This window comes from Lampris incognitus, chromosome 14, assembly GCF_029633865.1.
Source record: "Lampris incognitus isolate fLamInc1 chromosome 14, fLamInc1.hap2, whole genome shotgun sequence".
Classification (NCBI taxonomy): Eukaryota; Metazoa; Chordata; class Actinopteri; order Lampriformes; family Lampridae; genus Lampris; species Lampris incognitus.
In genome coordinates this window covers 15,506,552-15,527,649 of record NC_079224.1, presented here as the reverse complement: position 1 = coordinate 15,527,649, position 21,098 = coordinate 15,506,552, and the positions used below count along the sequence as shown (strand labels likewise).

The window sequence follows — 21,098 nt, the reverse complement described above, 5'->3', positions numbered from 1 at the left end:
CGGATGTGGGTATGTGTCCTGATTGCTGCACTAGCGCCTCTGGTCGGTCGGGGCGCCTGTTCAGGGGGGAGGGTGAACTGGGGGGAATAGCGTGATCCTCCCACGCGCTACGTCCACCGGGCAAAACTCCTCACTGTCAGTGAAAAGACGCGGCTGGCAACTCCACATGTATTGGAGGAGGCATGTGGTAGTCTGCAGCCCACCCCGGATCGGTAGAGGGGGTGGAGCAGCACCCGGGATGGCTTGGAAGAGTGGGGTAATTGGAAAAAGGGGGTGGGGGGAATAAATAAATAACTACACATAACCAATATTAGTTAAAGTCTTTGTTTATGTTATGAGGGTTTTTTTTGGGGGTGGGGGGTGATTATCAGCCGATATATCATTGCTGGATTTTTTAAATCCTCAAATATTGAAATTGGTGTCAGTCTTAAAAATCCCATATCATTCGGGCTCCAGTCTATATATAAATGTGTGTAACACTGGGTATGCAGGTCAAGGTCTACATAAACAGGCACGATAACATCTGGAGTTACCAAACCCCAGTGGATCCGCTGAGTCCCTCTCCAAAGCATACTGAAAGACGTGTGAATACACCACAACACACACTCTACATGAATTATCAATGGCACCCTTGTGTAAACAACTGCATGGGAAGATACCACAGTGTTTGCAGGTGAAATAATTTTTTTATGCGGTGACTCATGAACATAAATATTCTGGAAGCAATCTCCCACTGGACGCCACACTGACGTACATACAGGGATGTAACCCCCCCCCCATCCCTTCCTTTAAGCAATGCTCTTTTGCAATTCTGCTGCGTGTGTGCATATGCGTGCATGTGCACATTTCCCCAGTTGTTTCTGTTCCATAACCCTTTGGCACATGTTGACCTCCAGGCCTCCTGCCTTATGAAAGAGGCGGCACTTAGCAAAGTCCGCCGTCTTCCTGCACCGTGCTCTCTTTCATCATGCGTGGCCTGCAGCAAGCCTCGGCCTGCCAGCCCCTACTATGCAATCCCAGGAATTCTTCCCCACCTACTCACTCTGTTCACCCCCCCCCCTTTCTTTTTTACCAAGCCCTGTGGGCATGTTGACTTTGTTCCTTCGAATAACTTTTATATTTTGTGTTGAAGGGTTTTGACAGATATCCCCTCTTCTCATAGTTGTAGGGTTTTCAGTCGTAGCAGCAGTGTGGCATTCTTGCTTCTCGTGTGCGCTCGCCACCCTATGAAGTTAGATAAGGTCACTGCTGCCCTACTTTGTCCGTTAGTGCCAGTACATTTGTTCGTTTGTTTGTGTGTGTGTGTGTGTGTGTGTCTGTCTGTCTGTGTGTAGTCCAGTAGGATTCATGCATGAAGGTCAGTCTCGTGACAGACGGACTAGATCCCCTGCCTCAGCTCTTTGTGTGTAAGCAGGGCGTGAGTAAGTGGCTCTCAACCAGGAAGTGACTGGTTAATTAGTGTGTGCGCTGATATGGGTACAATAAGCCGTCGTGCCCTTCCATTCCTGAACTGTACTATACACATAAGCACCCTTTTGTTGGCTAGTGTACACCAGGGCCCTTGTCGGAACGTTAGCTCAGCGGATGATAACAAGATTTATTTCTTTACCGTGCTCACAAGCGTTGACAAAGAAATACCTAATTTTTGATGTTAAAATGAGAAAAGTTTGTTCTATCACTCTTGGACAGTTCCCCTCCATTCCCCCACATTCCCCCGCCCCCTTTTTTCTCCTCAATTGTACTTGGCCAATCACCCCACTCTTCCGAGCTGTCCCGGTCGCTGCTCCACCCCCTCTGCCGATCCGGGGAGGGCTGCAGACTACCACATGCCTCCTCCGATACACGTGGAGTCGCCAGCCGCTTCTTTTCACCTCACAGTGAGGAGTTTCACCAGCGGGACATAGCACATGGGAGGATCACGCTATTCCCCCCAGTTCCCCCAAACAGACGCCCCGGCTGACCACAGGAGGCGCTAGTGCAGCAACCAGGACACATACCCACATCCGGTCGGCTTCCCACCCGCAGACACGGCCAATTGTGTCCGTAGGGATGCCCGACCAAGCTGGAGGTAACATGGGGATTCGAACCGGGATCCCCATGTTGGTAGGCAACAGAATAGACCCCTACGCTACCCGGACGCCCTTAATTCCTTCCATTAAACAAAAACTTAATTTGTCTATAGTACTGTGTTTTAACCGCAGATCATTCCACTCTTTTTTCTCTCTCTCTCTCTCCAGGCACGTGGAACGGCACCACAAAGGTGGCGATTAAGACCCTGAAGCCAGGCACCATGTCCCCAGAGGCTTTCCTCCAGGAGGCTCAGATCATGAAGAAACTCCGACACGACAAGCTGGTGCCTCTATACGCTGTAGTTTCTGAGGAACCCATCTACATTGTCACTGAGTTTATGGGCAAAGGTGTGTAGAGGTCATGACAGTGTACACAAAGACATGAAAGTCAAATATATATATAGTCAACATGCAAGAATATAAATCAATATTAGTATTATTCTGTGAGGGTGAGTCACACCAAGTGATACCTAGAACAGTCTCAAAATGGCCGCTGTTAAAGTGGAACCGATCGAGAGCTGTTAGTCAAGATTGATCTTAATTATTGTGAAATATTTGTGCTATAACCTGTCTGGTTTATGCAGTGGATTCAGTCATTTCACTCACTCATGTCTGTTGGTCTGTGATTTTCATGTTGTCGTCACACCGTGTGTTGTTTGTGTTATGCCCCGTGTTGACGCCAGGCAGGAAATGTGTGAAATCTGAATCTGTTCACAGGAAGCTTGCTAGACTTTCTAAAGGAGGGAGAAGGCAAATATCTGAAGCTGCCTCAGCTGGTGGATATGGCTGCACAGGTAGGGAGACAGTAGCGCGGTCACTGGCTAGTTCCTGGAATAATAATTATTACCAACTCCTCCACCTGCCCAGCTGCTGTTTAAATGCCTGTTTCTGTGTGTGTGTGGGGGGGGGGGGGGGACAATTATCATGCAAAAGCGACGGCACAGGATGACCTGTTCGTCTGTTAATTTTTAGCTCGTGTGCCCATCTCTGAGCACACACTCATATAGGTGTGTACCCTGCTCGTGTGTGCGAGCTGCAGTTGGCGCTCCATCTGGCTGTCATATTTAATTAATATCCAGGCTCGCTTTCTCACTCTTGTCTGTGCCTCTCCACACCCTCCACCATTTAACCACCTGGAGCACTTAAACACGGCTCCTGAGTGGCCTCTTCAGCTGGATGGGTCAATGGCACGCTCTGATCATAGCTTAATGTGCCCCTCCTCGTGCCCCGTCTCCCTCGCTTCTGCTAGCCGAGTGGAAAAATGTTGGAGAATGACACAGTGGCACGCTAAACGAAAACAGAAAAACCCTCCAAACAGCTGAGTTTAGATAGACTGCGGCCCCATATGAGATCTGGGGAAAATGTTGGGATGGACTGCAGGTATCAAACCACACCCCGCAGTTTTTTTTTTAATCTTTGGGAAAAGCTCAGTTTACTCTGGGCAACGATCCAGTCAACAGCAACCATGGAGGGAAGTGAAAGGGCTAATTCTATAAAGTAATTATAAAACTATTTATCCATACATCTGTTATCCAAGCCACTTATCCTACTTAGGGTCGCGGGGATACTGGAGCCTATCCCAGCAGTCATTGGGTGGCAGGTGGGGAGGCACCCTGGACAGGCCGCCAATCCATCACAGGGCCGACACATTCACACCTAGGGACAATTTAGTATGGCCGATTCACCTGACCTGCATGTCTTTGGTCTGTGGGAGGAAACCGGAGCCTCCGGAGGAAACCCACACAGACACGGGGAGAACATGCAAACTCCACACAGAGGACGACCTGGGATGACCCCCAAGGTTGGACAACCCTGGGGTTCAAACCCAGGACCTCCTTGCTGTGAGGCGACCGCACTAACCGCTGCGCCACCGTGCCGCCTGAAACTATTTATAACTATAGAAAATCAAACAAAAACGATGTAAAAACCCACTATCAAATTAGAACGACCGCAAAATACAAAAATATGTGACTTCGGTCCGTCTCTCTCTCTCTTACTCTTTCTTTCAATACGTCTCTCGCTCAAATACTCCTCTCCTCAACAGAAAAATTTGAATGTTTTTTTTATTTTCGGAGAAGGTGGAAGTGCGTAGCCGGGGGAGTTGTGACTCGTATCACATGACGTAACCAAGCCTATGACAATCCATCGTTGTAATAACACAGTTATAACCACAGAAGCAACACTTCACTGAAATTCACTGCTTTGCATATAGATCGTATAGATTGCGCTAAAATGTCAAGATAAGCACCAGGGTCGATGTCTCTTACTTGGATGTGTCCAAGTCCATCAGTATGCAGTGAAAATAAGTTGTTTAATAGTGTTGTATAGACCTTTAAGGGGATTTGCATGAGGACACATTAAATAGTCGTTTTAGACATGAATCCATTTGTTGTCAAATAGGCATAGCGGTGGCTCTTTTGGTTTCTCTGACTCTGACCATGTCTGTGGGTCTGCATCCGGGTAGCATAGGGGTCTATTCCGTTGCCTACCAACATGGGGATCCCCGGTTCGAATCCCCATGTTACCTCCGGCTTGGTCGGGTGTCCCTACAGACACAATCCATAGTCATGGCGGCCAGCAGTGGAAACTCCGTAGAGCAGCCGCACAGACCTGTCAGTTTTCCAGCTGTTCCAAGCAACGACTATTTGGATCACCTTACGAAAGAAGAAAAACAAAGATAAATTAACAAACTACAAGTTTTGGGCGCTTGCGGTCCATATACAGCACCCGCCGCAGTATTTCAGTCTCTAAAAACAGCAAAGTCTCTGCCAGAGCTCTGGTTTGGCGGTGTTTACATATATCTTGTGGAGAATCCCTCTCCTTATACTGCCACCAGGATGAAAGCTTACAGAAGTACAGACAGTTATATGTATTTTCGTTCTGGATGGGTCAATGATGCTGCCGTTTGGGAAGTGTTTTGCCCGCCAGGTGGGCGTCCAATATGAATGTGATGTCACGTGAAAACTATGGATTGGCTGTGTCTGCGGGTGGGAAGCTGGATTTGGGTATGTGCCCTGGTCACTGCACTAGCGCCTCCTCTGGTCGGTCGGGGCGCCTGTTCGGGGGGAAGGGGGAACTGGGGGGACTAGCGTGATCCTCCCACGCACTACGTCTCCCTGGTGAAACTCCTCACTGTCAGGTGAAAAGAAGCGGCTGGCGACTCCACATGTATCGGAGGAGGCATGTGGTAGTCTGCAGCCCTCCCTGGATCAGCAGAGGGGGTGGAGCAGCGACTGGGACGGCTCAGAGAGCAGGGCGATTGGCCAGGTACAGTTGGGGGGGAAAGGGGGGGGTAAATAAATGGGGTTTTCCATTTCAGGCAGTATGAACGCCAGAAAAGCTAACATCATTTGAAAGTAAAATGTACTCTACACATTATGATTGACAGTCTTTCTGGTACAGTTTAAATTCTAAATTGCACCCATCTGGAGCCTGAAGGAGTTAAAACAAATGCCAAGTGTCATTCACACATATTCTTAGATGCACATCCATTCAGTTGCAGATAAGTAAAAACATTTTGTCCTGAATTCTCTGCTCGTTCAGTCACACACACGCGTGTCCCTGCGGCTGTTTGGTTTTGATAAAACCGAGGCAGGCAGGCTGTTCTGATCAGTGGCCCCGTCTCACTGTCTCTCCTCTTCAATTCCGTCCCAGATTGCAGATGGCATGGCCTTCATAGAGAGGATGAACTACATCCACAGGGACCTCAGGGCTGCCAACATCCTGGTGGCGGATAACCTGGTGTGCAAGATCGCCGACTTCGGCCTGGCCCGGCTCATTGAGGACAACGAATACACTGCCAGACAAGGTGGGTGGGGGCATTCAGAGGAAGGAGTCGGGTCGAAGCTTGTGACACCGCGGATTAAGTAAAACGGCTAATCACAGTCTTTACTTCTCAACCTAACAATATATATCTAGCTCTAACTCTTACCATGCTATCATTTGGTTCCTGGAAGTGCAAGGACGAATACACACACTAATTTGTACAATACCTGATGGGACATAACCCGTTTCACCCAAATCAGTGGTGTCCCCAGTTTCGGTTATTTCCATTCTGAGCTACCACGCAGTGGAATACACAAGTTGTCGACTTTTAAAGGGAGACTGACATGCCCTTTCTGAACACATTTTTTAACATTGGGAGTTTGAATCACAACCGAAAATAGGTGTGGTTTTAAGAACTCAAAGCTATTGGCTACTGTCTTCCTGGGTGGGCGGGGCTCGGTGCCACTCGTCACTTGTTATTTACAAAAAATGTCGGATAGCGAGAGGGAGATCCTCTGCGAGGATTACAGTTTTGAGGAGGAGGATTTGGTGATACAAATAACTGTTAGATAGATAGATGATAGACAGATAGATAGATAGATAGATAGATAGATAGATAGATAGATAGATAGATAGATAGATAGATAGATAGATAGATAGATAGATAGCAATACGTCGTAGCAAGATCGATAATAAAGTCTCAGCAAAACAGCACAAACTCGAGCCAAGTAGCTAGCAGGAGGGAGTGAAAGAACGGCTTCTCCGTGGTTTTATAGCATCTTGCTACGGACGCATCCTATATGCAAATTGACTGGTGTCTACATATCCACCGGCACAGTTTGACATTGGACACCATCTACAGTCAATCACCGATCTCTCTTGAGTGGCCGCAGACGCGCTGTTTTGGCCACTGAATTTCTCTGTGGTCACATTCCAACTCGGATCATAGCCTGTCAATAGGAATTTTCAGATTTTGATGTCAGTATCACTTTAACACTGTCTCAACTGATTCAACCGCTCCTCTGTTTCAGGTGCTAAGTTCCCCATCAAATGGACGGCCCCCGAAGCGGCTCTGTACGGCCGCTTCACCATCAAATCAGACGGGTGGTCCTTCGGTATACTGCTGACTGAACTGGTGACCAAGGGCAGAGTGCCATACCCAGGTAGGAGCAAAATTACATACCCAGGTAGGCAAAATTACATACCCAGGTAAGAGCAAAACTACATACCCAGGGAGGGAAAATTACATACCTGGGTAGGAGCAAAACTACATACCCGGGTAGGAGCAAAACTACATACCCAGGTAGGAGCAAAACTACATACCCAGGGAGGGAAAATTGCATACCTGGGTAGGAGCAAAACTACATACCCGGGTAGGAGCAAAACTAACACAGGTGTTAATAATGTGCTAATAAAGAATGTTTTTATTTCTCTGGCTTTGCTTGCATAGTTTTCTCTCCTTATACACACACACACACACACACACACACACACACACACACAATAGACTTGTGAGTAGAATATATTCACAAAGCCTTTTCCGTCAGATGCAGACCGGTCGCCTCCTCTTTACGTGTGTATGGACACGCTTCTGCAAGTCACTTATACGTGTTCATTGACATGTATCTCACAGATGCCGCTAGGGGCGCCCTGTAGCCTACTAGGTCTGTCATGACCATGGTCATGACGCAATAGAATGTCAAAAATATTGAACAAAGATGGCGGAGCGAATGTTCTTGACTGCTGTCTTTGCCAACTTCTCCCAGAAAGTACAGCTGTTTAACCTCTTCAGTGACGTCTCTCACCGCTTTAGGGTGACATACACGCTCCCAATGTCCCTTTTTATGACAGTTGTTGCACTTACTGTTCATTGCAGGACACTTCCGCTCATCGGTGTGCTGCGTCTTGCCGCACCTCCCGCATTCATCTACTATGTTGGTTGCAGGACTGCTGCCACCATGACGCTGTCCGCCCTTTTTCTTGCGCCCCCAGTGGCCAGAAGACGGGATTGCGGCCCCAGTGGCAACTAATACGTGTCCATATACACGAATTTCGGTCTCGCAAAAACGCGTCCTCTGACACGTACGTATTGTGATGTAGTGTAGGTCAGATATCATGCCACCATGAATGATGATCTCAACATGAAGAAATAAGCAGTATTTTCTCACACGTTGTTGAGTAAAACACAACTCAGCAGGTGTGGGTAAGCACGGTGTCTGATGGTCTATCAGCCTATGAGAAAATGCCCCTCTCAACTCCACCAGTTTTTTTTTTTTTTTGAGACGTCTCATCCACCCCCAGTCACCTACATCTGTTGCTTCACCTCTGCTCCCTGCTGTCGGTAACCGGTACTGCGGTTTGCCGGTCGTTGACTTGTGACTGGCACTGATTACGGCGTGCCATATGGCGGACCTAGCCACTAACTCTTATATACACAACCATCTGGCTCCCTCAGCCTCCCTGGCATTTGAGCGTGAATCCTTCCGTCTAATTAATGCACCCGAGAACCACTGGTTCCAGGGAATGAGTTCTGGTCAAGACCCGCAGGGTTTCTGCACCTCTCGCTGGGCCAACTTTGTAATGGGAAGGGTAATTTAGCATTGTGTGAGCGTGCTTTTTTTTTTTTAGTAATGAAAAAGCATAGAAAGGATGTGTACGCGGATAGACTCGGGCTACGCAAAGCGGTTGCATGGTGACTTGAGCCTGGATCTCATTTTATTTTTAAGTCAATATGGAAATAACATCACAGGCGTGTAATGAGAACTGAGATATCCTCAAATCAGGACATAAACTATGCCAGCACCTCGGCTTCGAAAATACCCGCCGCACCATTGTAGCCTCCATCTCCAGACCTCTCCTCTTTCAGAGGGTGTGAGAGAATTTGATCCATGCTGTCCCACTGAGAGAGGGGGGGAGAGAGGGGGCAGTGGAGGGTGGATCGAGGGTTGTTGTGTGTGTGAGAGAGAGAAGGGGGGGGGGAGCATGTGACTGTGACCGTGTGAGAGTCCGTACCGCTGTCACTGTGTCATAACCTCTTTTCGCTACAGTCCATCTCCCCGGGGAGGTGCATTTGCGGTGTCACAGGGTTCAGGATCATCCTCTTTCCTGTCCTGGAGAGGAGTGGGATACTGCACGCTTTGGCTGTTGTGACGCTGAAGAGGACAGAAATTCTAGCAAAGAGTTTAAATTACTGGCATTTTGTGATCTCGGATTTGAAGGAAAATGCAAAAAAAGAAAGACAAAAAACTGTGGCCTCCCATTGGAACTGAACAGAAATCTTGTGTGTGTCCAAACAGACGTGGACACACAACTGTCCAAAAAAAGTACAATATAGATAAATTTTAAGGTATGTGGCTCACCAGGGCAGGAAGATTGAGGATTTGAACAGTTAATGGCATTATTGGTGGCACGGTGGCGCAGTGATTAGCGCAGTCGCCTCACAGCACGAAGGTCCTGGGTTCGAGCCCCGGGGTAGTCCAACCTTGGGGGGGTCGTCCCGGGTCGTCCTCTGTGTGGAGTTTGTATGTTCTCCCCGTGTCTGTGTGGGTTTCCTCCCACAGTCCAAAGGCATGTAGGTCAGGTGGATCGGTACTAGATTGTCCCTAGGTGTGAATGTGTCGGCCTTGTGATGGCCTGGCGACCTGTCCAGGGTGTCTCCCCACCTGCCGCCCAGTGGCTGCTGGGATAAGCTCCAGCATCCCCACAACCCTAAGTAGGATAAGCGGTTTGGGTAATGAATGGATGGTTGGCATTACTCTGCACACTTGACCTCTGCAACATTGTCTCATTTAGTTTGTTCAGTTTGTATCACTGTTATCGGACCATATTACCAGCATTCATTATTTCTGCAAAGTGCAGATTTACTCAAATAGCCCTATATTTATTATACCCTTGTACTAAAACCCTGCATTAATGTGTCTTTGTGATCCACCAAACATAACTGAAGGTCTTCCTTCGTCAAGTTCATTAACATATTCCTAGTTATGACTGCCTCTCACGTCTTCTCTCTCCGGCTTCTCTCTGCCAGGTATGGTGAACCGGGAGGTGCTGGAGCAGGTGGAGCGAGGCTACCGCATGCCGTGCCCCCAGGGCTGCCCAGAGTCCCTCCACGAGATGATGAGGCAGTGTTGGAAGAAGGAGCCCGACGAAAGGCCCACTTTCGAGTACATCCAGTCCTTTTTGGAAGACTACTTCACAGCCACGGAGCCCCAGTACCAGCCCGGCGACAACCTGTAGCGCGGAGTTAACCGAACTCGTTTTTTACTCCAGCTCCACACAAGGGCGCACCCGCAGACAAGGGGGAACCACCCCCACCCCACCCCACCCACACCGAGTCTGTGGGGGGAAAGACGATTTTAGAGCAAGAATGCTACAAAAATTGGTCCTCAGCCATGCTCACTGGTACATTGGGAATTTCATTGCCGTACAAAAAAAAAAGTTAGACATGGAAGTAGAAACAGTGTTTACCTGGGTGAGGGGGTTTAGGGATATTTCCAAGGGTACAGATTGGTACTGGTACACTAAGAATACTCTGTAAGTACGGTGAGAATGCTGTTTAATCAGAGTAGAGTAGTCCATATGGACCGGCCAAGAACACTGTGATGGAAAAACAGGAGGGGCTTTCTCAGAGCGATGGATCCCAAAAGATAAATGACGACTAACTTGCAGTTGCACAGAGTTTTTTTTTCTTTTCTTCATTTCAATGGTCTTTCAAATTCTACATTTCTCTTAATTTCCCCTTTTTTTGGCATTTGTTTTACAAACATCCTTTTTTTTTTTGTATTTTGGAGTCAAGGAATTCTGTATGTACAGGAGTTTGGGTTATTCTAGATTGATCTTCTCCTTTTCTTTGACAGACCAATACCTGTGGTTGACATGTTAAGTATGTGCTGTGACTGTAAGATGTGGATGGGACGGGGCAGAAGTGATGAATGAGTAGCCGGATAGGACGGGGCAGAAGTGATGAATGAGTAGCTGGATGGGACGGGGCAGAAGTGATGAATGAGTAGCTGGATGGGACGGGGCAGAAGTGATGAATGAGTAGCTGGATGGGACGGGGCAGAAGTGACGAGTAGCAGGATGGGACGGGGCAGTATACATCTCAGAATGTACCTCGGGTTAAAGCAGCAGCGGATGTACGTGTAAAGAATTGTATTTTAAGCAGGTGTGATGGGTTTGGCGCAAGTTAGAGTAACGGATGCGGTTCGTACGTTCCTTTTAAGATAATGTGACTTGAATGGCAAATCATTTTGTTTTGTTTTTTTATTTCTCATGTCGAACGGGCTCATCTCGTAAACTTGAAAATCACGAAAAATGTTTTGATCATTTCACACATGCAAAAAAAAAACAAACACTTCTGTAACATTTTCTAATTCTTTTTAAAATGAAACTTTACAGCTTTTAAATTTTACGTGACAGTTTAGCATAAATCGGAGTGAATTACGCAATTTGTCTTAATTGATTTATGAGAGGTGGTGCTGTTTGTCTCAGATAGATACCCCCGTCGTCCCTCTTCCACGGTGCGGATGTCAGTGTAGTATAACCTCGCTGCAGGTTGTCCTTGCATCATCCGGATGGGGAGTGTGAATGACCGCGGGGGGGGGGGTCTGTGGTACTTCCTTATAACAAAATCCCGCAGGTTACTGCACCTGTCGGGGGATTCTTGCGTGAGTATGCCTTCGGTGTCCTTAGCGCTGCGTCCCTCAGGAGCGTTCACAGGAGAGATGGTTTCACCCAGAGCCGACAGACACTAGAGAGCAGGTGAATCTATGCAAATCCATCCCTCGGTACGGCGTCGCCAGGACGACCATCTCACAATATTTGCTCATCCGATGCTCTGCCACCCCCCACCACCCCCCAGCAGTTTCCAATGTAAAAAAAAAAAGCCATAATTTCACCAGCAAGGTATTAAAGAATATTTTTGTATACCTTGGATACCAGACAAAGCAGAACCCCGGTAGTGTTTGTTTGGATCTGGGCTTCGGTACTTTCTATAAGGTTGGGTACGTTGGAGTAAAAGAACAATAATTCAGGCCATGGAAGTAACGTTAATCCATCGCCTGTCCACTGGGAGGCGTTGGGGGATCGGTGATAAGGAGAACGATCCCTTCTTAACGTCGCCCTGTAAACCAAGGGGTCGAGTAAAGATGTGCGAGTCTTCTACATGTTATGTTTGTGCGCTTGACTCGCAGGAAGCTAATATGTGATTTGTTGTGAATGATGGGAGGCAGCAGGACGAGGAGGTGAGGAGGAGCTGACTGAGGATGAAAACTAATGATTTTGTACAGTGAAAAGAAAATAAAAAGTTTACTTAACGTTTTCCCTTAGTGGTCCGTTTGTTTGCTTGGTAGCGTTACCATGACTACAAATGAAGAACGCAGCCTTGTTTTTACGAATACTTTATTGTGGTCACTTCCACGAGTGTGGATCGAATGGTCAATATAATTACACTTTCTTTCAGCCGTTTTCAGATGTACATAATCCCCCCCCCCCTTTTTCTCCCCAATTACCCCCACTCTTCCGAGCTGGCCCGGTTGCTGCTCCACTCCCTCTGCCGAACCGGGGGAGGGCTGCAGGTGGAGTCGCCAGCCACTTCTTTTCACCCGACAGTGAGGAGTTTCACCAGGGGGACGTAGCATGTGGGAGGATCACGTTACCCCCCCCCCCCCGAACAGGTGCCCCGACCGACCGACCAGAGGAGGTGCTAGTGCAGTGACCAGGACACATACCCTTATCCGGCTTCCCACCCGCAGACACGGCCAATTGTGTCTGTAGGGATGCCCGACCAAGCCGGAGGTAACACGCGGATTCGAACCGGCGATCCCCGTGTTGGTAGCCAACGGAATAGACCGCCACGCCACCCTGACGCCACATCAGGAGGTAAATTTGTTTACAATTAACAAATATTGAATAAGTTACATCGGTTTATTCATATATACATTCAAACTACAGGTAAAAACAAACGGTGCATAGGACGATAGTCCAGTTCTGAGCTCCATGAAGCGCAAGAACAGCTGATGGAAACTCCCTCGACTTTCATTTCTCCTCGTACCTGAAAGCACAGGCCAAAAACAAAAAAACGGGTCGAGTCAGAATTGTGGAGCACAAAGCAGTAAATGTGAGAAACAAACATGCAAAAAAAAAAAATCAAAACAAGTCCATATGAACGATTAACCTCATGGCTTAAATAGTAGAAAATAACGTCCATTACCAACCAACTGTTCATAGTCATCCCCTCCCTCCCCCTCCCTTTTTTTCTCTCTCCCCAATTGTACCCAGCCAATTACCCCACTCTGAGCCGTCCCGGTCTCTGCTCCACCCCCTCTGCCGATCTGGGGAAGGCTGCAGACTACCACATGCCTCCTCCCATACATGTGGAGTCGCCAGCCGCTTCTTTTCACCTGACAGTGAGGAGTTTCACCAGGGGGATGTAGCACATGGGAGGGTCACGGTATTCCCCCCAGTTCCCCCTCCCCCCTGAACAGCCACCCCGACCGACCAGAGGAGGCGCTAGTTCAGCGACCAGGACACATACCCACATCCGGCTTCCCACCCACAGACAAGGCCAATTGTGGCTGTGGAGACGCCCAACCAAGCCGGACATAACACGGGGATTCGAACCGGCGATCCCGGTGTTGGTAGGCAATGGAATAGACCGCTACGCTACCCGGACTCCCACCATAGTCATCTTTTTAATGCGCTGATGCTCAAATGTCTGATGGAAGTCGGGCCTTGCAGGTTGAGCTTCCCACCTGATCAACTCCTTGTATTTGCCCAGAGCCTCCTGGGCTACGTACTGGATGAAGGCAGGGTCCTGCACATCCAGCTGACCCGGCACCGAGAGCAGGAGGGCAGGAGAGTCCAGGATATCTACCTGAACCTCGGTCTCCGGTACCGGCCCGTTGTCTCCGTCGCTGCTCTTCTGCACTACCTGATCACAAGAATAACACCAACTTTACTCATGTGGCACCGCTCATACGAGAAATGCAGCTCAGACTGCACCACGTTAGAAAGATAAAACATCGTCACATAAAGTCCGTTTAAAGGTGCTTTAGAATCTGTATAGTTTATTCATTATTATTTTAAACTTTAATCTTAACTACTTTTAATTCTTCCTTCTTGCACCAACATACCAAGACAAGTTCCTTGTATGTTCTTGTACTTGGCAACAAATATGATTCTGATTCTGGATCTGATTCTGAATCTGATTCTGACTGTGAAAACAGCAGAATGGGGATCAAGTGGAAGGTAGTGCAAAAGAGAGGCTAAGCGGCCATTTTAATTAAAAACTAAGCTATCATGGGAGTGAAACAAGTGTGATTGTATAGGTTGTGTTGTTTTCATCTGCGTCACAATCGCTGACAATTCAACATGAAGAATACACCACTTTACATCCACACCTTTTGCCCGTCCTTGTCTGTGTCCCGCGGGTTTAACTCGTACCCGTCTTCCTACTCACCGTGGTGATGCGGAAGATGCTGTCCGGGATGCTGTCGTTCTTGGCCGCGATCTGCGCCACCCAGCTGAATTCGGCGGCCATGTTGCTGAGCCAGTTGATGGTTTCGTCGGCGTGATGCTGGACAATGGACAGGATCTCCTCGTATTGCTCTTTGGAGATGTCCAGCAGTTGGGACACCTCATCCAGCTCCAGGTGCAGCTCACGCACAGCTGGGCACTCTGAGGACCCGGAGAGGAGAGCGCAAGATGATGTCCATCTGTCCATCTTAACATCTGTGTGTGTTGATCGGGCTTGGGCTGGCCCTGTGTGTGTGTGTGTGTGTGTGGGGGGGGGTGTTCCCTCCTCACCTGTGAGCAGGGCCCCCTGGCAGGCCTCACATTGGTTCTGCAGCCGCCAGCATTCTGAGGTCTGTCTCCGCAGATCTTTGCACAGTTTTCTGTTCTGCAAGAAACGAGGGAACGTGTCCCTCTCTGCGCCAAACAGGGGGGGAAAATAGTTGTCCGTTTTTTTTCCTCCATCCTCATTTATTCTTCCTAAAATCTTCCCACTATTGATGCAGTCATAGCTAAGAAAAACTTGTCTAATAAATAAACTATGACAACTGGTCATTTATTATACAACACTATTTGTCATAGTCAAGGCTCAGCGTGTTCGGTTTTTATTTTTCAAAGCCATCCAGCATGCCGAATTTCGCCACAAGAGGACAGTGTTGCATAACCTCACACGAACAGGAACAACTTTTGGATCTGTGGAAACATAACATCCGGGTGAAAATCTGGGTATTTTTCGGTGAAAATCGGTAAAAACCGAAAACGCTGAGCCTTGGTCATAGTTTGAATTCGGCTTGGTCGCTTGTCCTTAGTTGCTCCACGATTTGAAGCCGCAATGCGTTTGTGCGAGAATTTGCTTGTTTTAGGCAGTGCAGCAAATGTGGATGTCGGCTTACACTGCTAGCTTGCCCTGCCATGTACAGCACCCACTTTGTTTGCAATAATATAGACAAGCCATGCACAAAGAGCTGGTATTAAAATATGATTGGTTGAAAAATGTGGAAATCTTAGGTGATAAAATAACTCTCCTCCTCTCATAGCAGACAGAATTAGTGCTGATTCTGACAGCCCTGCTGGTGGAGTACAGGTTTTAATTTCACCAAGAGGTAGTCCAGAGGAACTGGATGAAAGGCCTCATATGTTGAGCTCCAGTGCAGGCGGCAAAGTGAGGGAACATAGAATTATATAATTTCACCAATGATAATAGAGTGATGCAAAGCAGAATTGCATTAGCATAAAACAAAACGCTGTGAGACTGTTGAGCCAGCAGAGAAGGCACTGCTGGCCCTAACAGCCACCGCTGACTTTGTGTGTTCCAAAGTTTGAGGTCCAACACCTTACCTTTCTTCCTCTCTTCCTCCACTGCCTCGTGGAGGTCCCCAAACACTTGGGTCACGACGGCTCCAAACTCCTCCACCACGCTCCTGCCGAAGTCAAAGAAGGAGTCGAGCACATCCTCCAGGCCCACACCCTGCAGGAAGCCAGAGTCACGGGCGGGGTAGAAGGGATCAGAGGGGGTCTCCTCTACCTCGTCTCTGGTCTTGTTCAGGAAGGCTCTCTGGAGGACCTTGTCGAATTTGCTGCTCATCTTGGAGACCAGGACCATGCTGCGTTTCACCAGCGTGCCCATCTTGCTCATCAGGCGGTTAAAGGAATCTTCGATGCGGCTCACCTCCAGGTCCTGGTTCTCAGGGCTCTGGTTCACGAGGATGTCGCCTGCCTCGATGGGCTGCTCACGGGGGCCAAAGCGTTTGGACACTCGGTGGAAGAAGTTCTCGACCTATGACATGGATGAGAAAATGTCTGTTGGCTTGTTGTGTCCATTTGATTACCCAAATGACAAGTCTGCACTCACACACCCACCCCTGTTACTGGTTACTGCAGTAAGAACTGTGGTACTGCAGAGTAAATATACTCACTCCATCTAGTGCAAAGGGGGTCGGGGGATAACATTTGTGATGTCAGTTATGTGCATCATGTATTCAGATTTGTTTCTAACAGAGGGGCTGCGATGCAAAGCAAATTACAGAAGAATCTGACAACAGATTCTTCCGTGTCATAACCGAGGCTGGATTATGGCCCGGGCATGCCGGGCGAGTGTCCCAGGGCCCTGGACCACGAGGGGCCCCAAAAGGTCAGGAGTATTGTGTTCGCGTGTAGTAGGGATCCCCAATCATACCCTACAAGGGACGTTTGTTCCAACGCCCAAGCTAGTCTCTGTTGATGCAGGGGCCCCAAGCTACAGTCTCTACTGATGCAGGGCCCCAAGCTACAAAACCTCTATTGGTGCAGGGGCCCCAAGCTACATGCAGATTGGCATAGCGTCGACTGCCATGTTGGGTATTTGCATTAGTTTTACATTTAACAATGTTTAGTGGTGTTTGTTTAGCCTATCTGACGGGCTGGGGGGGGGCAATGGACATGCGTGCCCGGGGCCCCCTGGTGGGTTCATCCGGCCATGGTCGTAACAACTACTTTAAATACCTCATTAAACTGTCCAGCAGATTTACTATGGCTTGTCTATGGCAAATATGGGTAGGTTAGTCAGTTATGTCAGGCAACTTTTCAAGCTCATTAATTCGTCTGGAATTATCTTCTTTGTGAATGTGGAACGTGGCATACATCTGTTACATCATATGATGTATAGCCTATTGGTAACCTACAGTTACAGGTTATAAAACAACATCTGGCTGCGAAAGACCAAGAGAAGAATTCCCAATGTTCTCTACTCTGAAGTTGCTCTTCGTTGATCTCCTTTCCCCGGTTCTCTTGAGGATCTTTGCAGCCCAAGACACAAGCACCATCACAAATGAGGCTCTGCTGACTTCTGCAGATAGCCACGCTAAAATTGCACTCCAAAGTGCTCTGCACAATCACACCTAACAAACACAACACAATCGCCTAGTAACTGGGTCAGAGCAGACGTTGCACTGGGTGAACTGGGATGGCTATTTTTGGCACCTTGGCATGGAAGGCGGAGAAGCCCCTGCGACAGGTGGAGGTGTAGAAGGTCTTACAGGCGTCCTCCAGGCAGGGCCTGCACTCCTCCCATTCTGACTGCAGAGAGTCCTTACACTGCTCCTCTGCCTCCTCCAGCTTCTCCGTTACCTCCCGGGCAAGTTGGGCTGCCCCCTGGTGGCAGGAAAAATACACTGTAACTGTTTTATTCTATCTCTCTCTCTCTCTCTACTGTTTGTGTTCATTTATCTGTCGTTTCATGTTCTTTCTTTTTACTCCTTTCCTGCTCAGATCAAACAGCAACATTATGAAATAATACTCATTTATGCCATGAAACACACTAAAACATTAAAAGCCACAAACCGCTCATGTGCAAAGAGCCAGTGTTAGTCATTTCCATGCCTCAGAGCCTTTAAGACGCCCCCCCCCCCCGCATGCACATATTTCCCCAAGAGAAATAACAGTAGAGCTGGCGTTAAGTCAGCACAGGCCAGGACCTTCTTCTTCTCACTGCTGTGTCGGAGGGACGTCATCAGGTGCTCATGCTTCTCCTCGTTCCTTGACATCACCTCTTTTATCTGCTTCACCCCATACAGTGCTCTCCTCAACTCCTCATCGACCAACTTCTCTCCATCCAAAGATAACTCTGAGAAAAGGGGAGGGGGCTCAATAAGACTTTTTATAAGCTGAAAACTGGGATCATAGAAAAACTCTGTGTGTAAACAGCACAAGACAATATATATGATTAATGCAATGATAAACATAATATTTAGAAAAAATCTGATTTATGCACTGAGCGTGTGTGTGTGTGAAATTCTCTGAGAAGTATCACAGTGCAGTAAAACAAACCACACAAGTGAACACATTATCATGTGTAATACCGCATGGCAGCAGATACAGGACGTGTTGGATGGGGAAGAGGAAAGGCTGAACGAGAGATTAAAGTGGAGCATGTGGTCACTAGATGACAAGGTCATGGGAGAGTGGTTTCGACGCACTCGTGCCAACTCACGTTTCAGGGTGTCCTCTGAGATGCCTTTGGGTGGGTCCTCCGGGACCGAGTGAAGAAAACCCACCGCCGTCACCAGAACAGCCAAACTGAGCGGGAGCCTCATCTCTGATCTCAGTCACAACACTGCACGGGAAAACCAAAAGATGTGTTTTTTTTAATCCAGCTTTTCCTCTGGAAACGTTTACAGTTGACTTGCTGACATGCATGTGCACACAGGTAGATGCACACATGCAGCGTGGTTGCACACAAATCATTCACTCATAAGTAAACATGTGCCTGTCCCATGCACATCTTGGAGCAAACAAACATTTAGGTTAATCCAGGAGGCTAATTGGATCTGGGTTTGAGCAGGGGGGTAAGTAAACATTAACGTAACAAAGTTATGACTAGGTCTACCACTTGGTGGCGCTGCATAACTGTTTGGATGGGAGAAACCTCAGTAGTTTTACCTCGGATGTGACATTTATAGTGTCAGTGACCAGTTATACAGAGTTTTGCGTGCAGCTTATCTGTTAACGTTTTCCTTGACTGCTTACACACATTTAGCGAGTCATGGGTCAACTTAATCTGATGCTCACACCTTCTTTGCACGGCAAGAGTCTTCTCTGGCCAATGGGTTAACTAGTTCTCATTGCTTTCACACAATTTTCATTGAGTTTTAACGCACTTTTTGAAACAGTTGACACACTTCTCAGAGAGAGACCTACCGAAACTGCTCTCTCAACTCTAAATACCCCCAGCACCTGTGTGAACTCTCTGGGCACAATTCATCAATTAGCTCTCAACCTATACAAGAGGTCAACAGATTGAATTCGATACCAAGCATGGATGGAGGAGGCCGCCACCAACAACCTCAGCGAGGGCGAGGAAGAGGTCGTGGTAGAGGTAGAGCCCCCCCCCCCCCCGGTCAGGGGACGTGGCGTTTGTGTAAGATGCTCTAATGAAATTAGGGCAACAATCATCGATCACGTAGTCCATCATGGCCTCCCCATGAGGGAGGCTGGCCAAAGGGTTCAGCCCAACGTGATCCGTCGTACTGTGGCCTCAGTTGTTGGTGCGTTGCACAGTGAAAATAGCTAAGTCACTTTGCTGTGGGTCACTTTAGTTGCACTCTTGGCAACAACCATTTTGTTATGTGTGTTGCCACAATACAATGCAGTACTCTAGTTTCACTGAAGCCATTTACAATAGAGTAACTGACCCTCAAAATATACAATTTCAAATACTTTCTGACAGTATATTCCCTAAGTGAGAGTGCTCAGTACAAAACCCCAACTGTAGTATGGCTGTCAGTGGTAAAACAGTCAGTACAAAAGCTGAAGTGGCGGTTGCGGAGGTTGATATTGACAGCTGTAGTTTCAATTTTGTCCTCCATTGTGAAATAAATGAGAAAACATACATTTTCAACTGAGCACACATTGTAGGTTTTGATGGAGATGTTTGGTTTTGATGGGTGTGTGACAAGTTTGGAGAAGGTGGTGTCGTTCTGCGAACATCATGTGCTGTTTTGGTCATTTTGTCCTCTGTTGAGGGCTGTGTGTGAGCTGCTCTGACAAAGTAAAGCGTGGATGGAAAAGTGTGCCAAAGGAATCGAGGAAAACCGTAACGTTTGGGGAGTTAGCTGCTGCACGAGTCTTTAGTGAAGTCGGTGCGGACCTGGCAACAAAAACGTTGTGGGAGTGAAACCGGGTCTGGCCTGGGGGACACACCGGCGGGTTTGAAGTAACTGTAGTTGTGAGGAGCTGTGGGACTGCCATGCTTCTATAGATTTTGGTGATTTTATAGATTTTTATTTATTTATTATCTGATTTTTCTTTTCTTTAATTTTCTTTTTTTTTTACCTGAATTTTATTTATTTATTTATTTATTTTACCTGACCATTGCTCCTTTTTGTGTGTGTGTGTGTGTGTGGGGGGGGATTTTATTGTTTTATTGTGTGAAGCACTTTGTGTTACATTTGTTTGTATGAAAAGTGCTATACAAATGAAGTCTGACTGATTTGATTTTGGTTGTGTAGATTTTGGAGACTCAATCCTGTACACCACTGGGATCGATGTGGCCTGTTTATTCAAAGTAGATGGGGAGCTGCGTCATTTTGAAATCCTGGGTAAAATAAGACCACTCGCTCCCCTCCGCTGAACCCGTCTGTGTCCGTTCTTGTTCATTTTTGACAAATCTGCCCTTTGTGTGAAGCGGTTGGGTTGGAGGTGTGTGCAGCAGAGGGCAAGGCGCCGGGCGCCGCATACTGAAGACGCCGCCTCAGCTTAAAAGGCCCGGCAGGTTGTATCGCAGGGCCCATCTGCCGTGCCGGGAGTCGAGTCACAAACATAAAAACACTCAGCCTTGAGAGGCGGCTGTGTCCTCCTCCTCGTGAGCACCGGCGAGCTGTCTTTTTAACTGAGTGGAGAGAAACCGGCCCGCCTCACTCCATCGGAGGCGCCGCCCGGTTCAGTCATGCGTGGATTTAGACATTTTGGCATCCAGAGGGGATTAACTCTAAACTGGGGATGTACGCAATTATCCCTACCGATTGTCTTATTTCATTACGGGTTTAGGTTGCTCATGTAGTTAATCAGCTTCATTGTATGTCAAACCGAAAGATATCGTGTGAAGTTTCTAGTAGGCACCTTTTTAAAAAGAAAAGAGACTAAACGCTCCATAATTATTCAACCCATTCTTTAGATAAAAAAAAAACAACCCGTAAATCACATTTGCACCGATAAGGTATGTGCACTAAGATAACATCTGCAAGAGTCAATAAGCAACCCATGACTGAGCAGTTCATA

At 47.7% G+C, this 21,098-nt stretch overlaps 2 protein-coding genes across 3 annotated transcripts in view; one reads left to right on the top strand and one right to left on the bottom strand.

Annotated features, from left to right (window-relative positions):
* Positions 1 to 12,140, top strand: part of yes1 (YES proto-oncogene 1, Src family tyrosine kinase) — a 49,988-nt gene extending 37,848 nt beyond the window's left edge. For both annotated transcript variants that reach the window (XM_056293501.1, XM_056293500.1), the window contains 5 exons: positions 2,238 to 2,417; positions 2,787 to 2,863; positions 5,724 to 5,877; positions 6,866 to 6,997; positions 9,862 to 12,140. In XM_056293501.1, coding sequence (XP_056149476.1) covers positions 2,238 to 2,417; positions 2,787 to 2,863; positions 5,724 to 5,877; positions 6,866 to 6,997; positions 9,862 to 10,070 — 752 coding nt within the window. In that variant the 3' untranslated portion in view covers positions 10,071 to 12,140. The remainder of the gene's footprint in view (positions 1 to 2,237; positions 2,418 to 2,786; positions 2,864 to 5,723; positions 5,878 to 6,865; positions 6,998 to 9,861) is intronic.
* Positions 12,141 to 12,808: 668 nt separating this feature from the next.
* Positions 12,809 to 18,415, bottom strand: clul1 (clusterin-like 1 (retinal)). The gene is made up of 8 exons (XM_056293797.1): positions 18,313 to 18,415; positions 17,798 to 17,946; positions 17,304 to 17,474; positions 15,684 to 16,122; positions 14,640 to 14,762; positions 14,289 to 14,510; positions 13,586 to 13,760; positions 12,809 to 12,885 (listed from the first exon to the last, which is right to left on the bottom strand). Exons 1-8 carry the CDS (start codon positions 18,413 to 18,415, stop codon positions 12,870 to 12,872), a joined length of 1,398 nt encoding a protein of 465 aa, XP_056149772.1. The 3' UTR covers positions 12,809 to 12,869.
* Between the last annotated feature and the right edge of the window lie 2,683 nt (positions 18,416 to 21,098).